Genomic DNA, 19433 nt, shown 5'->3' on the forward strand with positions numbered 1-19433 from the left:
CTCTTCTCTTCTCTTGCTGGAGGTGAAGCAGTTCTTCATCCATCACCTCCACCTGGGACCTGAGCTGCTGTTTTTCACTTCAACCTTTTCCCACTTTGTTCCTGTGTGTTACGGCTGGTCTGCAGACAGCATGTGCAGTAAAAACACGCTAAAAATAAATCATAAATACATTATGATAGGACCAGTTACAGTCCTCAGTTCTGATTGGCCGAGTCACACTGGAAGTTGTGAAATACCTGATAAACACACCTGTGACCACATACCAGTTCATTTAAATATTAATGATGTAATATTAATATATACTAACACACACCTGTGACCACATAACTTTTAATTTGAATATTAATGCCACTTTGTTTAGCTGCTGTTCAAGAACTCGCATGTTTTGATGGAAGAATAATGTTTATTATTGTTAGTTAACTTTCATAGATCAAAACAACAAGTTTGATTAAGCATGTTCGTTCTCTCCTCTGCTGCTTCCTGCAGCTCTGAGTCACTGAGGACCTGCTGAGAGTTTTGCTGCTAAAACCTTTCAGCTCTGAACTGGATCCTGCAGCCGACTGACGCTTAAAAAACTCAATAAAAGCAAAAGTTAAGTGTGTTGTCTTCTCTCTGCAGGACTCTGGGTTATAAGAACCGGTTTGTTCGTGTTCCGGACGGTCACTTCTGGATCGAGGGCGATCATCACGGTCACAGTCTGGACAGCAACAGCTTCGGTCCGGTGCGTTCCCCCGCCGCTACCCACAATCCAACAGTCTGCACTGACAAAACAGATAATTCATTACAAAAAAACACACAGAGCTTCTCACTGGGCGGCCGCTCAAAGATCGTCTATTTTAGAAGATGAAACACTCTCAGACAGACAGAGCATCGCTACAGACCAAACTGTAAATTAATAATGACATAATTACATGAGCATATCCATATACCAAACTGTGAATTAATGAAAATTCAATAAACATAGCTGGATACCATATTAAAAATTATTATTAATCAGGAAAGTGCAGCCCCAGGCATGATGCTGTTACCATGGTAACCGACCTGCTACAGACCAGAAATAATGATTTCTCTCAAAAACTGCTCATCACTAAAAAAGGTAGATTTAAGTTCTGGATGTTAACAACACTTTGGGTTTGTGTATAATTTAGTTTGGTTAATACATTTATAAATAAATTGTATCAGAATTCTGCAACAGAAACAATATCTATCAGTCTGACTGATTTTACTGGTCGGCTCCAAACTGCAGACCTGAAGAAAGAAAAGAGAAAACCCTCTGAGAAATAAATCCACAAGGGGTGTGTGTGTGTGTGTGTGTGTGTGTGTGTGTGTGTGTGCCTGTCATGTCATAGGTCAGGGCTTTATCTGTCCAATCTGATGTTGAGCCAGGTTTTACCCACAACCCCCCTGTCCGGCGTGAGGATTTATTCTGGAGGCAGCTGAAGTTTCAGACTGTGTGTGTGTGTGTGTGTGACAGGGCTCTTTACAGGATGAGTGTGTGTTGTTTTGTTGTTTTCGTCCATGAACAGAATATAAATGGTGAATCTGACGTGTTTCAGTCCTGACAGACTCTGCAGTTTTTGTTTCTGCTTAAAATATAAAGATTTCATAAACATTGCGTTCAGTTTCTTCTGAGGCAGAAAGATATTAGCATCCCGTATCGAGCGCTGCCTCCGTGCTCGTCCCTCCGGGTCGACGGCATGAAACGTTCAGCAGAGAGCGGCTGCTTGCTATGGACGGAGCGTTCAGGCCGGATCTTCAGCTGAGAGTTCAGAGAAGCTGAGAGAAAAATCCCTCGCAGCTCAAACCCAGAAACAAACCAACAACCTGAGAGATCGTCAGGTTTTACATTTCACTCCCACGCCGTTCCTGTGGAGAGTCTGTAGAGTTCCACCTCCAGACAGAGAGACGGACACAGCATCCAGTTTTCTCACATTCCTGTTAACTCTTATGAAAAGTTACGCACTCTTCATTCCTACAGCAGAGTTCAGCTTTGGCTTCAGTTCAGCAGCTGAAACAGTTTGCTTCAGGTGAGCTTCAGGTTTGGCTCATGGTTCAATAAATGCAAACTTGTCATGAGTTGGGAGTTGAACCTCCACACCCAAACAGAGGTGTGACCAAGTCAACTCTGCTCGAGTCCCAAGTCAGTCTCAAATCTTGAGGCACAAGTCATTAATGTGAAGTCTCAAACAGAATTTAGTTTACAATTCAGTCGTCCGCTGGAACAAATCTCATCACTTTCAGTCTAAGTCATTTACACAAACACAAGATCTTAAGTCAAGACTTTAGAAACCTTTTCAAGTCATCAAAGTACAAGTCAGAGTCAAGTCCCAAGTCACCAGAACCCAAGTCAAGTCAAGTCTCAAGTCTTCTCTTCATGCATCAAATCAAATCTCAAGCAATTAAAATTGTCATGTGACTCGAGTCCCCACCTCTGCAGTTTGATGAAAGAACCTTTTTGACCCGTATGGAGCCTGCAGCCAACTGAAGTTTAAACATGGAAATCACCAAAATTGGAGTCGCGGTGTCGTGGGACTTGGACCTCCAACCCCAGCAGTGCCTTGCTCTCCTGTAGAGCTGCACACGGAATTGAACCCCTAACTGTGTTCAGACTGTGAAACACATGATGAACCAATCAGCTTCAGTCCTTCATCTCCTCCAGAACTGAGCGACCAGGAAACTCAGCTGATGATTGGACGCTCAGCAAGATCGTCTCCACAGCTGAACTTTTCACTGTCATTAAACCTGACAAACCTCTCTCTCTCTGTCTCTCTCTCTCTCTCTCCCCCTCTGTCTCTCTCTCTCTCTTTGTCTCTCTCTCTCTCTCTCTCTCTCTGTCGTTCTCCCAGTAGACATCATGTGGTCTGCTGTTTGAGGCTGTCAGCTTCCATCCCTCCTAACAGAAATCTCCATCATGCTCTTCGCTGGATCACATTATGTCTTTATTGTTGCTGAATGGCTGAAGCTGAGCCAACGTCTCGCCGGGCCTCGGCGATACGAGCCGCTCTCTTTCTTTTCTCTCTCTGTTTGGGAGAAATGTCATGTCATACACACACATACTGGAACCTGGCAGTTTAATGCTGCCTTGCTCACCAGGAAACAGTCATACCTGCAAGAACACTTCAACCTCAAACCTTCCTGAATCATGAAGGCTCGCTACACTCAGGATACGTCCAATCCTCCTCACAGATCTCTTTTCAATAAAATATTCTTTTAAAATTGCTCTGCAGTGCTCGTCACCTCCCACCACCGTGTCTTTTGGTGGAAAAAGACTTAAGAAACAAGGCAACAACAAACATGTCAGCTCCCACAAATGATGCATTCAGCCTTTGGGCCAAACAGAAATAATCACAAACAAGCAGCAATAACTCCCGTCCCTTAATACAGTGTGTATATAGTACATGCAGTGTAGGTGTGCATCAGTCTCCTGAGGCTGTGTACCAAGTTTCATGTTGATACGTGAAAACTTTTTCAAGAAATTCAATGTGGTGAAAGGACTGGAGGAAAATGCAGAACACCGTACAGTAGAGCGATGGTTCTACAGGAGAGGAGAGCTGGATACCAAACTTCATGTCAATCGATCTTACGATGTGGGAGATATGGCTTATGAAAGTGTTTAAAGGGGCAATAAATAAGATTTTTACTGCGCCAAAGCACCAAATGACCATAATCTATCAGTGGGGTTCAGAGAGTTGCTGATCAATACCAACGACTCAAACATTTCTACAGCTGCTGGGATTTCTGGCTTTAAAACTCACTTTACAGCCTTTAGTCTGTTTTGGAAGAAAATACAGGAAAGAATGAAGGAAGAACAGAAGGAAGGAGGGAACAAACAAACAAAGGAACAAAGGAACCAAGGAAGGAACAAACCAAGGAACCAAGGATCTAACCAAGGAACTAAGGAACCAAGCAATGAAAAATCCAAGGAACCAAGAAACGAATGGACCAAAGAATCAAGGAACAAACCCGGGAACAATGGAACAAATGAAGGAACCAAGGACCTAGGACTAAGGAACTAAACAACCAAGGACCAAATGAACCACCCTAACTCTACCCAGGAAAGAACTACGGAACCAAGAAACCAAGGAAGAAATGAACCAAGGAACCAAGACACAAACAAATAAAGGAACCAAGGAATGAACCAAGGAACCAAGAAGCAAACTAATGACCAATGACCAATAAAGGAACAAGATTTTGAGATTTTTTTATTAGGAATTTAAAAGCAACAACTCAACAACAACTCAAAGGAGTATCATGACACAAAAATCCCAGAGGATAGCACTTAAAAGCATTACTAAAAACACTTATTTCCAAAGTGGTCCTCGATGGAAACAAACAAACACAATACATGGAAACAAACAATTCGATGCAAACAAACAAAATTACAGGATAAACCTACTAGTCCCCCTTGCAACCCCCATGGTTCAAACTCCCTCCCTTAAACGTGACCCATCAACACTCCCCACAAAGCCACCTTAACTTTTGTTTTAAAAATTGCCTTTGTTTGGCTTTGTTTAATATGCAGGGCAGGTTGTTCCATAAGGAGATCCCAGTATAGAAAAATGAGCTTCTTGCTATTTTACCTTTAACACGAGGAACACTGCATGACATAATGCTTGCTCTTGTGTTACAATTATGTTGGCTGCCAACCATATCAATTTGACAAAGGAACAAAAAAAACAAAAGAAACCAACAAAACAAGTTACAAACCAGGAAACAAACCAAGGAATCAAGGAATGGACCAAGGAACCCAGGAGTGAACAAACCAAGGAACCTAGGACAGAAGGTTTCTCCACACTCCCAGTTCAGAAAGGCCGGACTGTTGCTCTGCTTCAGCAGGTTCAGACGACAGAGGAATGTCCGTTTACTGTTCAAGGCAAAGGAAAAAAATGTTAAATTCATTTGCATTTTTTTTTTATTTAATTCCATCGATTTGAGGATGACTCAAAATAACATCGAAGTCCACTTGAATTCATATCATATATCAATCTTCCATCATGAGCTCCATAAGAGGGAATATCATACCATTATGATTATTTTTCTCTATTTTTGAAAGAGTTTCGTCAGTAATGTCTTTTTAAAATATAAACATTAACTCTCTTCTCTTGTGTTGATTGTCTTGTTCCTGTTGTTGTCTGTTTTCATGGCCTGAGCTGTTTTTAACCAGGTCTCTAAAGCTCTCTGGGTTACACTGTAGTATGAAAAGTGCTATATAAATAAAATTAGTTTTGATTTTTTTATTTGATTTCCCGCTGCCCTCCTCAGTGGATAACAGCCCGCCCCGCTGCTCCACTTCAGCTGGATGAATATTAATCCGCTCTTTTCTTCCTCCATTTTATTAAACTGGATCTTGACCTGCTGCTCTTACCGGCTGCTGCTGTGGAGGTGGAAGAGTTCTTCTGCAGCCAGCGCTCCAGCTCCGAACCCAACAGCAGCCTGGAGTCGAACCCAACACCTCCACCTGTCTGCAACCTGGGAGTCGAACCCAACACCTTCACCTGTCTGTAGCCTGGGAGTCGAACCCAACACCTCCACCTGTCTGCAGCCTGGGAGTCGAACCCAACACCTCCACCTGTCTGCAGCCTGGGAGTCGAACCCAACACCTCCAGCCTGGAGTCGAACCCAACACCTCCATCTGTCTGCAACCTGGGAGTCGAACCCAACACCTTCACCTGTCTGTAGCCTGGGAGTCGAACCCAACACCTCCAGCCTGGGAGTCGAACCCAACACCTCCACCTGTCTGCAGCCTGGAGTCGAACCCCACACCTCCAGCCTGGAGTCGAACCCAACACCTCCATCTGTCTGCAACCTGGGAGTCGAACCCAACACCTTCACCTGTCTGTAGCCTGGGAGTCGAACCCAACACCTCCAGCCTGGGAGTCGAACCCAACACCTCCAGCCTGGGAGTCGAACCCAACACCTCCACTTATCTGCAGCCTGGGAGTCGAACCCAACACCTCCAGCCTGGGAGTTGAACCCAACACCTCCACTTATCTGCAGCCTGGGAGTCGAATCCAACACCTCCAGCCTGGGAGTCGAACCCAACACCTCCACCTGTCTGAAGCCTGGGAGTCGACCCCCACATCTCCAACCTGGGAGTCGAACCCAACACCTCCACTTGTCTGCAGCCTGGAGTCAAACCCAACACCTCCACCTGTCTGCAGCCTGGAGTCGAACCCCACACCTCCAGCCTGGGAGTCGAACCCAACATCTCCACCTGTCTGCAGCCTGGGAGTCGAACCCAACACCTCCACCTGTCTGCAGCCTGGGAGTCGAACCCAAGACCTCCAGCCTGGGAGTTGAACCCAACACCTCCAGCCTGGGAGTTGAACCCAACACCTCCACCTGTCTGCAGCCTGGAGTCGAACCCCACACCTCCAGCCTGGGAGTTGAACCCAACACCACCACCTGTCTGCAGCCTGGAGTCGAACCCAACACCTCCACCTGTCTGCAGCCTGGGAGTCAAACCCAAGACCTCCAGCCTGGGAGTCGAACCCAATACCTCCAGCCTGGGAGTCGAACCCAACACCTCCACCTGTCTGCAGCCTGGGAGTCGAACCCAAGACCTCCAGCCTGGGAGTCGAACCCAACACCTCCAGCCTGGGAGTTGAACCCAACACCTCCACCTGTCTGAAGCCTGGGAGTCGAACCCCACACCTCCAGCCTGGGAGTCGAACCCAACACCTCCACCTGTCTGCAGCCTGGGAGTCGAACCCAAGACCTCCAGCCTGGGAGTCGAACCCAACACCTCCAGCCTGGGAGTTGAACCCAACACCTCCACCTGTCTGAAGCCTGGGAGTCGAACCCCACACCTCCAGCCTGGGAGTCGAACCCAACACCTCCACCTGTCTGCAGCCTGGGAGTCGAACCCAACACCTCCACCTGTCTGCAGCCTGGGAGTCGAACCCCACACCTCCAGCCTGGGAGTCGAACCCAACACCTCCACCTGTCTGCAACCTGGGAGTCGAACCCCACACCTCCACCTGTCTGCAGCCTGGGAGTCGAACCCAACACCTCCAGCTCTCTCTACAGCTTCCAGACTGGTTTTCTAAAGGTTCCTCTGAAGATGAGCGGCTTGTTTGTTAAAACAGACTCTGGCTTTTCAAAGATAACAGCCGTCATTAAAAGCGTTTGACATTTGCCTGTGTCTGGTCTGACCTTATGCAAACCAGCTTAATTGACGCAGAGCGGACGATGTTGACGATGTCAGACGGCGGCGAGCGGCCAGATCTCTGGCGTCCGCTCGCCAGTTTTAATTAGCTCCGGTGTCGATGCCTGGAAGTCTGAGAGTCTAACAGAATGCAAACTAGACGGTTTTAAATCCTCCCAAAGGAGCGTTTCTGCAATTAGGTGCTTTTCACTATATCTAGTCTTTATTCTTATGACTCATTACTACAAAATCCTGTACATTGCTCTTCACTCATTTCAAAAGTAATATTACTCTACTAATAATAAAAATGTGTTACTTCTCTTATTCTATTTCTCCTCCGTTCCTCCTCCTCTCTTCTTCTAAAGTCAGATCGGTCAGTTTCTTCTGAACGATCAGGAAACCAAACAGCGTCGATGTTCCTGTCGTCCTTTAACTGGAGGAAATCAAAGTCGAGGGGAAACTTTTCTACCATTTCTCATCAAATCAGTTCAGTTTGAGGACGAACACTAATTATGAGGAAAACAAACGGATCAGGATGACCAGTTTTTCAATAATTAAAATTTGTTCTGGTATTTTAGAGGCTGATAACAGAAACAGCAGCTGATTTTGCTTGATTGGTAACTGTCATGTTAATACTTTCATTCATTACACTACTCGTTTCTGTGTAAAGTAATAACATGACTGTGACTTGTTAACACCAACACTGATGATGTCGCTCCTTTTTTCCCAGGTGTCAGTGGGGCTGCTTCACGGTCGAGCCTCGCACATCATCTGGCCGCCCAATCGCTGGCAGCGAATCAGACCGTCCCTCCCCCCGAACCGAGGACCACTCCACGCCGAGGAAGAGGAGGGATGAAGACACACACACAAACACACACACACACACACACACACACTACGGTAATGTCATGTTCCCTTAAAATGACCCATTTGCAGTGACAAGACAAACTTGTACACTGTTGTTCAAATACACACACACACACTTGTCCACACACACTCTGTGGTGACGCCATTTCCTCTAAATTGATTCATGAGTTCAGAGAGAAGAAACTCCTGTGTGGGTCTGTGGTTCAGTCCAGTCAGTTGTGTTCTGGACTGCAGTATGTCGGTTGTGTTGGTTGTTTTGTGTCCCAGACTGCCACACTGAGTTCTTACTGTGCATTCACACTGAGAGCAGCTTGGTCAACGTGCCGCTCTATTCTGACTGGTTGTGGGCGGGACCATATGCTCTGTGGGCGGGGCCAGGGGCTCTGTGGGCGGGGCCAGAAGCTCTGTGAGGCTCCGGTCTGCAGATACAAAATTTTGAACAGGCAAATGGTTTTTGCTGCTCTGGTCTTGCCTGTCAGGTTGGCAAGCGCTGATTAGGTAGCACTGATTGACAGAAAAAAATAAAAATAAAAACAAACATAAACATAGCTAGCTTGCAAGTGCTAACTAGCCAGCATTAATCGAAAGTAAACAGGAAAAAAAAAACCTTCAGATCTTCCCATCGACCCAACGATGGATCATCTCCAAGCTTCGTTTCTGATTCGTTTCTTCCTGTCGTCTTTCAAATAAAAGTTGTAGAGAACTGAAGCTTTGAACGGCTGGAATCAACTTCTCCTCCATTTCCTCAACCGGTCCACACTGAAGCGGACCGGTTCATCATGCTGCTCAGTGTGAACTCAGTCATCTGGACTGAGCCGCAGCAGCTCGCCCAGCGCTGCTCCTTTAAACAGGAACCACTGTAAGTCCTACATGTTGTTTCAGTCCAGTCCATGTCAGTGAACAGGAGCAACTCTCTCCTGAAGAGAAACAGACAGCCCGACTCAGACTGTGACGTCTTCAGGTTTTTACACCCAATCAGCTTTATTCTGCTCTAGTGTTGTCAGTTCTCAACCTCATCGCCAAAAAATCCATTTACCTCAATTCTCTATGGAGCAGCTCTGAATTTAATACCTGTTGACGTGTCAGATTGTAGTTTTGCAGTAGAAACACAACTCCACCTCCAGACACAGAAAAGGACGTCCGTTCATTTTCTGCAGTCAGAGAAATGTTTGATGTCGACCTCAGTCGCCTCTTTTTTGTTTGTCGGCGTGGAAAAGCCAGCATCGCACTGGTGCTGCCATAAGCCCCGCCCATCAGTCAGTTAGCGGACTGGACAGTCGCACAGCAATGTGGTTTCATGTAGTCTGACTGTCCACAGATACTGATTAGATCGTTCTAATGAAAACCTTAGAAAACCATATACAAATTGATAAATCGAGTGGAATTCCCCTTTAAGCCTCTGCAGGTCTGTTTGTGCTCTCTTGTCCTCCATGTTTCAAACTCTCTAAGTGCACTTGAGGATAGAATGTGAATTAGATTAGTTTCAAGTGTAATGGAAGAAAACAACGGCTGTATTGTTAAATAAAAATCTATTTTTATTTGCCTTTTGTTTGTGTTTGTGTTGTTGCTGCTGAGCAGAGACAGAAATCCCATGAATATTCTCTTCTTTATTAAACGTTCTAAGAGCATAAATTAGCATTTCGCCTCCCACATCAACCAGATGATCTGAACTCTTAATTAGAGGAAACCACAAGACGAAACACGTGGCGGTTGACTCCTGCCTGGCTCTCAAACTGAAAGCTCCGTCTTTTCAGAGGCGCATCGCTCATTTGCATAAATCAAATTGGGGGAGCACTTCTGCTAAATTCAGCCAAATGGATCTCTCAGATGCTGCTGCTGATTGTGCGATGCTAACAGCTGTGTCACGCTGTAATGGGACCCCGCGAGCACAAGTGGGGCTAAATGCAGGTGTACTCAACCCTCCCACTGAGCCAATACACAACACTGGGAACAAATCTGCATAATTAATTCACAAACACTCAAATGTGATGCGCAGTTCTGAGGCAACTGAATCTAATGTTTAAGGCTCTTATTTCTGAAACGAGACAAACGGGCCGCGGCCTGCGGAGCGAACGCTCTGCTGAGCCGGCCGTCTGGCTGCAGATCTGCTGCTGTACGTCCCGCATCTACCATGTTTACAGACAGCTGAGAAGCCTGTTCTCTCTCTGTGTCTAAGCTTCAGTTCTGTTACCGTGCCAACAAACGCCGCCTGCTGCAGCTGCTAGGATACCGGCGTCACCGTGGAGATATGGCCTCGTTTAGACACTCGACTTCACCGCAGCGACGGGAAGGAAGCTGCAGCCGAACAGGGAAACAGATCCTGCACAGAATCCTGCTGGAAACTCGCTTTTCAACAGAATTTATCACCGGCTGAGGCGTGTTGTCCCGCCCGTCCGGCCGCGTGTTAAATCATCCTGAAGGAGATTTTATGCATGAAATGATCTAAGAATTCTGTCAGAGCGGTAAATCCGGAGATAATAGGAACATATTTCAGCCATATGTCAATATGACATTTCTCCTCAAGGACGGCCTCCTCCCACGCTGTGTTTCTGCTGATGTGTTTCTGCCGCTCCTTCGCCTCCTGAGGCCGCCGTTACACCGACAGCCTTCCAGCCTCGCCGGCGTGCAACACGACATGATCACTGCTGCATCGCACCGGAGCAGCAGATGAATCCCATCATTTGGGGGGAAATGCAGCCTCATATCGATGTGGTCACACACACTGCAGCGTCCGGCTCATTCTGAATCCCTAATGAAACCCGCCTGTAGACGCTCCACGGCTCATTTGACCGTTTGATTGCTCCTCTCCTGCTGCGGTCTTGACCAGTTTGAAATGCAATTATGCTAATCGGCGCTCCGTCCGGGGTCACGCCGGCACTTTGGGCTTCCACCTCGCCGGTGAATAGCCGAGCCCCGCGGCCCCGCGCAGCATCAGAGGCGTTTCATCAGCTCAGTAATAGATATTAAACAGCCTGGCCGCCGCGCGGAGGGGAGCGAGGGAAATTAACCTTCCTGCTCCGAGGCCGAGCGGCCGAGCGCTCCGCTGCCGATCGACCCGCCGGCGTCCGAAAGATCTCCGACACTCCTGAACACTGCGATCTGTAATCTGACGAGCAGCGAGTCGTCACTGCTGCCAGACTGAGGCCGAGCTGCTGGGCTTAAACACCTGGATTAAAGCATCACTTCACTTAGTTTTAACATGGAGTTATTTATTTCAAAAGCAGAATATAATCTCCTCACCAGGATCAGATGCAGCTGGACCAGTTTGTAACGTTCAGATTTTTTCTTCCCATTCATTTGAATGGAAACTGGCATTGAACACGGTGAACAGATTCAGCATCAGATCTGCTGCTGTGAGTCCAGCTGACTGTTGGTCCGACGCTTCAGAACAGAATCTCACCAAACAGCTTTTTTACTGATAGAAGAGAACACAGAGGAGGGATACCATTTAGGAGAGATAGTTCCTGTTGGGGAGACCGGATCTACTTTTATTTTAAATACAAATTTTAGTGTAAACCAAGAATGGAAATGCAGAATGAGGACGGACCAGTTGCTGCTTTATTGTCTTAAAAGACAACGTTCACCAACGTGTTCAATGTCAGTTTCCATTCAAATGAATGGGAAGAAAAAATCTGAACGTTACAAACTCGTCCAGCTGATCTGATCCTGGTCAGTAGATTATATTCTGGTTTTCAAATAAATAACTCCATGTTAAAACTAAGTGGAATATTGTTTTAAATACTCAGGGAAGGAGCTTTCTAATGTTCTGAAACGTTTCTCAGATTGTTTTACATTTTAAATATTGCAGAGTTGAGTCACTGTTTTCATAATGATAAGAATAAGAATAACTGTTTAGCACTTAAATGCAGTAAAAGAAAAGCAGCTGAACCAACAGTCAGCTACAGTAAATGGGAGACTTGCTCTGCTTATTAATTAAACCTTACTCACGCTGACTCAGCACAATTCCACCAACAAATGAACAACAACTCAGCCGCAGCTTAATGAGACCAGCAGGTTATCAGTTACATGCAGTTTCACAATGTTTTCAGTTTCCTCTGAAAAAACGATGCAGAGTTTTGTGATCATGTTTCCTCAGACTGATCGATCGATCGATCGATCGATTGATCGATCGATCAGCAGCAGACACATTACAGCCGTCGATATGAGAAAAGCTGCATGAGGATAGAAATGATGTGATTTTACTGAAATTTGTCAAATGGTGGAAACAAGACTGAGGAACTGTTGGGTTTTGATTCTCATAATTTGTCTTAAAGTTAAACTCCTCTGATCCTCTTCACTGTTAAATATCTTCAGTCTGATGTTCAACATCCAGCAGTTATTTAGTGATGAAGAGTTTTACTGTTCTGCTGAACCCACTTTCCCTCAACCTGCCTCGTCTTCTACTGCAGTTAGTGGTTTACTACGTTTCCCAGAATGCCTTTCAACAGCCACCAGAGGAGTGAACTTGTTGCATCCAGCTGTTTGTTTTACATGCAGGTGGAGAGAGAGAGTAGCAGGAGCAAGAAAGTTTCTTGTTTCCAGATTTTCTTCATTGTTTTATGATGATTTCTTGAAAGAAGTCATATTGGCATGAATCAAGTGAAATTTACTGAAACCAACAGATGCTGCCAGTGCAGTGTGATGATTTGACTAAAGATATCATGAAAGGTCTGGAAACAAGATGAAAAGCAGTGTGGGGTCAGAGGTCATGGTGGATGAAGATGAAGTTCAGGGAGCGTGTGCAGGACTCGCTCAGCGTGGCGTCAGCGAGCGAGTCTCAGATTAAACCTCCGCCTCGTCTCTCCGGCCGCCGGCGGGTTCTGAGCCGCCGAGCGCCGCTGTGAAACGTTTCATCAGACCGAGCCGCCGCCGAGCCGCCGGCCTGCTCCCGGCGGACGGAACATTACGCTCCAACAATGAGAAAAATATCGGTTTAGCGAGATAACAGCCGATGAGCTCTTCTTGAATAATTTGAAAGTTGTGTTGAAAATAAAATATTTAAAGCGAGTCCTGTGATAAAGTTTTTTCGCAGGCTGACAGAAATTAAAGTTCATTATCTCCAGATGTCACCGGCGGCGAAGATAATGTGAATGAAGAGAAAGAAATGGGCTCTTATTGGACTTAAGGCCTCCAGTAAGAACATTAAAGAGGCAGAATTACCATCCATGTTGAATTAAGGTTCAGATCCAAATCTGCACAGCGCTCGCCGAGAATAAACCTCCTCATTACATAAAACAGCCTCTTTATACACTTTATACCAAGTTTTAAGCCATAATATAATATTGAAAGAAGATAATGAAATGCGTATCTTAGCTTTATAATTGGATCTATTACGACTCATGAATTTATGTATCAGTGATGTTTGGCCCCTGAACTAAAGCTGAAGGAACTAATTACATTTACTCACATTACTGTAACTGAGTGGCTTCCACATGATGCACTGAAGCTGTCGAAGTGTAAATTGCACAAATGTAATTGTTAGTAATTTGTTGTGCGGTTCATCAGCGTCTGTCTGAAGCCATGCAGAGACGCACAGAGAATTGGATTTTTGGACTGAAATGAAATCAATAAATCCAATTGTTTGTGACTCCCTCTGTATGATCCCTCCTCCTCCTCCTCCTCCTCTTCCTCCTCCTCCTCATCCTCCTCCTCCTCCTCCTCTTCCTCCTCCTCCTCCTCCTCCTCAGGACACTAAGGCTGAAAGATATTGACAAAAAATCGAATTGTGATTATTTGACAGAGTATTGTAATTGTGATTTAAACTGCGATTCATATCATCAAGTTTTTCTTTTCATACATTTTTTAGAACTTTAAAGAAAAGTGATTTTGTTGTCAGTGAGCAGATTTACTGAGTTTGAGTCTGATGAAGGTTTTGACTCTAAAACTCCTTGTTCACAAATCCAGTTTGGACCGAACTCTCTCTGAAGAAATTAACTGCAGACTCTGAGAATTGGAAATTGCAAATTGTTCATATTGTGATTTCAGAATCTGAAGCTGCTCTGCTCTCATGTGAAGCCGGTCAACACAGAAATCTCCACTGATCAGTTCACTGATCAATTCACTGATCAAACACAAATCACAGCAGACGCGTCCTGAACTGAAACATCCGCCTCCCTCTGGTTCTTTAGAACTGAACAGACTTTGGATCGGTCCGTTCGTCCGTCTAACCTGCTTCCTCCGGTGATCGGACACCGGGATGACACATCGATCTTCACACTGTGTCCTGGTTAGTGATGAGACGATGGATCAAAAGTCAATACATCTCAATACAAAACATGTCAGTCCGTCTGTTGTGTCAGGAACATGAATGGTGATATCAGCTCCATGTTATTCTGCTGTCAGGAACATGAATGGTGATATCAGCTCCATGTTATTCTGCTGTCAGGAACATGAATGGTGATATCAGCTCCATGTTATTCTGCTGTCAGGAACATGAATGGTGATATCAGCTCCATGTTATTCTGCTGTCAGGAACATGAATGGTGATATCAGCTCCATGTTATTCTGCTGTCAGGAACATGAATGGTGATATCAGCTCCATGTTATTCTGCTGTCAGGAACATGAATGGTGATATCAGCTCCATGTTATTCTGCTGTCAGGAACATGAATGGTGATATCAGCTCCATGTTATTCTGCTGTCAGGAACATGAATGGTGATATCAGCTCCATGTTATTCTGCTGTCAGGAACATGAATGGTGATATCAGCTCCATGTTATTCTGCTGTAGTAATCACTAATGAGACTCTTGACCATCACAGTTTCACAAGCTCTCCATCCAAATGATATTATTGTCACTTTGTAATGACATTCTAGCAGCCAATGGCATCGCTAGAAAGATTTAGTCAGACTTTGTTGTCACTGAACTTTTATTGATCACATCGTGTCCTGGTTGTATTGATCCTGAACCTCAGATCGAGTATTGATCAGGAGAGAAACAGATCGTCCGTCTCTGTTCTGGTGTTTTAAAACTCCACACTGTCTGACCTGATGATGGCGTTGTGATTAAAGCTCAGAATTTTAAACTCAAATACGATCTCTGAAACACCACTGATCCGATTTTGATCGAACTGGGTGGGACGATGCATCTGGTCACTGATTGGTCCTTGCGGCGCCTGCATCATCAGCGGGGGACGGCGTGTCTCTCGCTCCACCGCCTGTCTGAAGACTGAGCAGCGATTCTGCTTCACAATTATCCTGCCAGGGCATCCCATAATAGTCTCTAAGTACAGAGTATTGGCAACAACATTAGTGTGAACTGTGTGCCATTAATACCTGATGAGTCACATTATCAGCCACTTGCTTGTGTGTGTGTGTGTGTGTGTGTGTGTGTGTTGGGTGGGTGGGTGGATTGAGGAAGGGTATATATACATATATATGTATATATATATATATATGTGTACGTGTATATATACACATATATATATATATGTGTGTGCAAATGGGCTGGTGTGTGTGTGTACACATATGTATGTGGATTTTGTGTGTGTGTGTGTGCGCGCAAATGTGTAGGTATGTGTGTACATGCATAAATCTGTGTGTGTGTTCGGTGGGTGGATTTAGGAGGTGTGTCTATATTTTTATATATGTATATGTGCAAATGGGTTGGTGTGTGTTCACATATACAGGATATGTATATATGGACTGGTATTTGTTGCTGTGTGTGTGTGTGTACAGTCTGTGTATTTTTGTGTGTGTGTGTGTGTGTGTGTGTGTGTGTGTGTGTAGGAGTTGATCAGCCCACATTCATCCTGAAGATGTAAAAAAAAAAAAAAAGATTGTTGTTTGTCAGAAAACATCGACTTTAACTAAAGCTTTAATCTGTCCGTCGGTCGTCGACAGAAACATCCGCTCATTGAACATGACAATCATATTTCAAATAGAAATCAGATTGGTAAATTGAATTCTCATAACTGAGTGAGCAGAGCGAGGCTGAGGAGGCGACGCTCCTCAGACTCATTTAGGGGAGGAGAGCGTCCCAGACCAGACGGGGTGGGAGACATTTCTCTTCTCAGACACCGCTGTTTGTTCTGGTTGTGTGTGTTAAACGGCGGCGGCGGCTACCTGAAGTTCATCTCCACTCCGCTCGGAGGGATTTTACCTCCAAATGTCAGCAGAACTCCGGTCTGAGCGGAGAGACAAGAATTAAAAGCTAAAAATAGATGTGATGAAAATGCCTGTGAATTGAAAAACTGACTGACAGACTGTCAAGTGATTTGATAAATCCAACGACGATTTGATTAAAAAAGAGATGATTTGATAAAAACTGAGCCATTTTCATCATTTATCATTAAAACAACAAAATGCCATTAATCATTTAATGTGAGTGTAGAAGTAACAAAAATGAAAAGCTAAATTCACAGGTGATGAAAGTGAGCCGGTGCTGAACTGTGAAGTGACTCAAAGGTGATTTGATTAAATAACTTCTGATTTCACTCATCACTCCACTGATAAATTGCCATTACTGTCGTTTATCAAGTAATTTTTGTTACTTCTTCTGTCAAATATCAACCTAAATATCAATGAAAAGCCCACGAGGGAGGAAGGAACAAAAAGGACTCCAGACAGTCAGAGACCTGGAGGCTTCGAGCTCGGTGAGAAATGACAAGTTTGTAATGCGAGTGATGAATGATCATTTTTACTTACAGCTTGCCTTAAACGATTAAAGGAATAGTTCACCCAAAAATGAAAATGTTGTCATTATCGACGCCCCCTCATGTCAGTGGAACACTGCTGAAGTTTGCATGTCAGTCTGAAGGCTGAGTGGCCGGTCCCGGCTCTTCAGAGCTCCAAAAAGGGAAAAATATCCAAATGCTAACCCAGATCCAAGTGTTCTGAAGCCAAACAGTTACACCGTGAGTCCAAAAGACAAAACTCCCAGCAGTGTTGAGCTCTAAATACTCAGATACCACAGATGCAGTGAGTTTCTTCCTCCATCGTCTTCTGAAGGTTTTGAAGCTGCAGCTTGGGTTCAGCTCGCCGCCATGTTGACGTTTTTTGGAGCCGGAGCAGCAAGAGAGGCAGAGGGCGGAGCCTGCTATTGGCCCATAATCGACCTGTCAATCACTAGGAAAACAACCACGTGTTTTATCTGTTATATCTGTTAATGACAGTTATTTTGAAAATCTCAGGACACACAGTAGAAGAAGTGAAATTAGCTTCTGAGACTAAAACCTCTGGTGGAGAAAATGTCTTGACTTTATATTTTATCAGAAGTTGGTTGTGGTCTGATGTGGAGGTTTGGAGTCTTTCTGGACGTTGGAGGATCTGCTGCTGGACTGGACTCAACATCACTGGTAGCAGAAACTCTGGGATACATTACTGCCTTTAAGTGCTACCTAGATATCTGTTATATTTAATAAAAGACAGACGACAGACCGATATATCGGTCTCACCCTAGTCTCTCCATCACCCCACACACACACACACACACACACACACACACCTCAGACATTACAGATTCATGAAGTGTGATTGTTCTGGACTCCTGACAGAGGGTCTGCTGCTGGAGACTCGGGTCAGCAGATCCTGAACCAACTTCTCCTCTGGGAGGCGTCTTCCTTCTTCATTATGGATTCTGATATCTAGCATCATCTGACAAGTGAGACACACACACACACACACACACACACACACACACACACACACAGAGGAGGCAGGGAGTGTGTTTAGCCCTGGGCCTCTGCAGAGGGAGGAAGGCTGTAAGAGGGGGATGAAGGATGAAAGTGTAGGTGGAGGTCGTGGAGGTCGTGGAGATGAAAGAGACGTTCAGAAATAGGCAACAGTGTGTAAGATTTGTAAGAAGAGAACAGGATTTTACCACCGGAGTCCCGGGACCGACTGGAGCTGCAGGAGGAGCGGAGCTCAGCAGAATCACTGTCATCCTTTAAAACTTCTTAAAACCAAGATATATAGACTGTTATCCCACTGGCTTCACTGTTATATTTATCGTTCCCTCTGTTTTCATCCTTTTATTCCTTGTTGTCTTCTTGTTTTAGTTTATTTTATGAGTTTGTTGTTGGTTTTCTGAGCTGTTTGGGGCGGAGCGGCTCAGAGCCGGACTCTGCATGGTGGCAGACTGGATGAGTGGATGAACATGTTTAGATTTACTGTTGCTCTGCAGCTCCGGTAGTGAGAGAGACTGAGTCCAGACAGAGATCAGTTCACCAGATCACATTTGAATTGAATTGAATGTCATCATCATCCTGAACCCTTGATTCAAAAAATGGATTTGTTGAATGAATTAAAAAATTGAATTTGTAACACAGAACTGAATACAAATTAAATGTGATTATTATTGAACTGAACGTCAGTTTTCAGTATTTTCAGCTGAGACTCAGCTTCCCTCCCGGGTGTCGATCTCTCTGAAGGAGTCGGATACATTTCTGTTCAGAGCAACATGCGCTGTGGAGGTTAAGATCCAAGCTGCGCTAAACCTCTGCAGCTTTCATTCAACGCTGCATACTAATACTAATAATAATAATAATAATAATAATAACAATACCAATAATAATATTATCAGTGGTATTATGTGGCGGCCCCTCACTCCTGCGATCCCCCCCCCCTCCTACGGCACCTCCCCCTTCCTGCAGCCCCCCCCCGCGGCCCCTCATACCAGCAGAACCAATTCAAACTCAATTCAGCAGCTCAAAGTCCTGCTGAGAGCGGACGGCGTGTCGGCCTGATAAGAGACTCAGCGTTCATAAAATCAGCATATTACACCCCCCCTCCCCTCCCCTTACCCCCCCTCACCCATCCCCCCCCCCCTCCCCCCCCTCCCCCCCCCTGAGCGAACACCACTTAGACCTGGACTATCTCCAACACTGGTGGCAACAACAGGCAATTTGTGGAAGGTTATGTAGGCTAATTAACAAATGTGCAGTGTGCCGTTCTGCAACACGTTTCATATCCTGTTTGTGTTTCTCCTGGGGGGGGTGAAGGGTGTGTGTGTGGGAGTGTGTGTGTGTGGGTGTGTGTGGGTGGGGGGGTTCCTATGTAAAATAAACAGTGGGGCGATTTAGGTGTAAATGAAGACGGTGTGTTTATGGCGGAGCGTAGCATCATGCTGTTTAACTGACGCTCTGATCCAGAGGGACGAGGCTCAGCTCCTGCAGCAGATCACCAACATTATGCAGCCTGTAGTGAGGAGGTCAAGGGTCAGCGGGTCAGAGGTCACAGCACCCAGCAGATGAAAATCTTCAGCTGCTCAAGTGCGTGTGCCATTCCATACAGCAGTGTGTAAGCAAGGCAGTCGAGACACTCCCACACAACCTTGAATACTCGGTTTCTCATTTGTCCATTTATTGTAAAGAACATTTGTCAATGGGAACGATGGGTATATAAGAGATATAGATCCCTCCATTATAATGAAAGGAGGAGCCACTTCATTGCCGCAGACTAAGATTATTTGTAATTTCTCCT

The 19433-nt window shown here is 45.2% G+C and overlaps 1 protein-coding gene across 1 annotated transcript in view; it reads left to right on the forward strand.

Annotated features, from left to right (window-relative positions):
• Positions 1–9520, forward strand: part of immp2l (inner mitochondrial membrane peptidase subunit 2) — a 123538-nt gene extending 114018 nt beyond the window's left edge. The window contains exons 5-6 of the mRNA XM_078283193.1: positions 619–721; positions 7878–9520. Of these exons, the coding sequence (XP_078139319.1) occupies positions 619–721; positions 7878–8003 (229 nt within the window). The 3' untranslated portion in view covers positions 8004–9520. The remainder of the gene's footprint in view (positions 1–618; positions 722–7877) is intronic.
• Positions 9521–19433: the final 9913 nt, after the last annotated feature.

The sequence above is a fragment of the Centroberyx gerrardi genome, chromosome 4 (assembly GCF_048128805.1).
Source record: "Centroberyx gerrardi isolate f3 chromosome 4, fCenGer3.hap1.cur.20231027, whole genome shotgun sequence".
NCBI classification, from domain to species: domain Eukaryota; kingdom Metazoa; phylum Chordata; class Actinopteri; order Beryciformes; family Berycidae; genus Centroberyx; species Centroberyx gerrardi.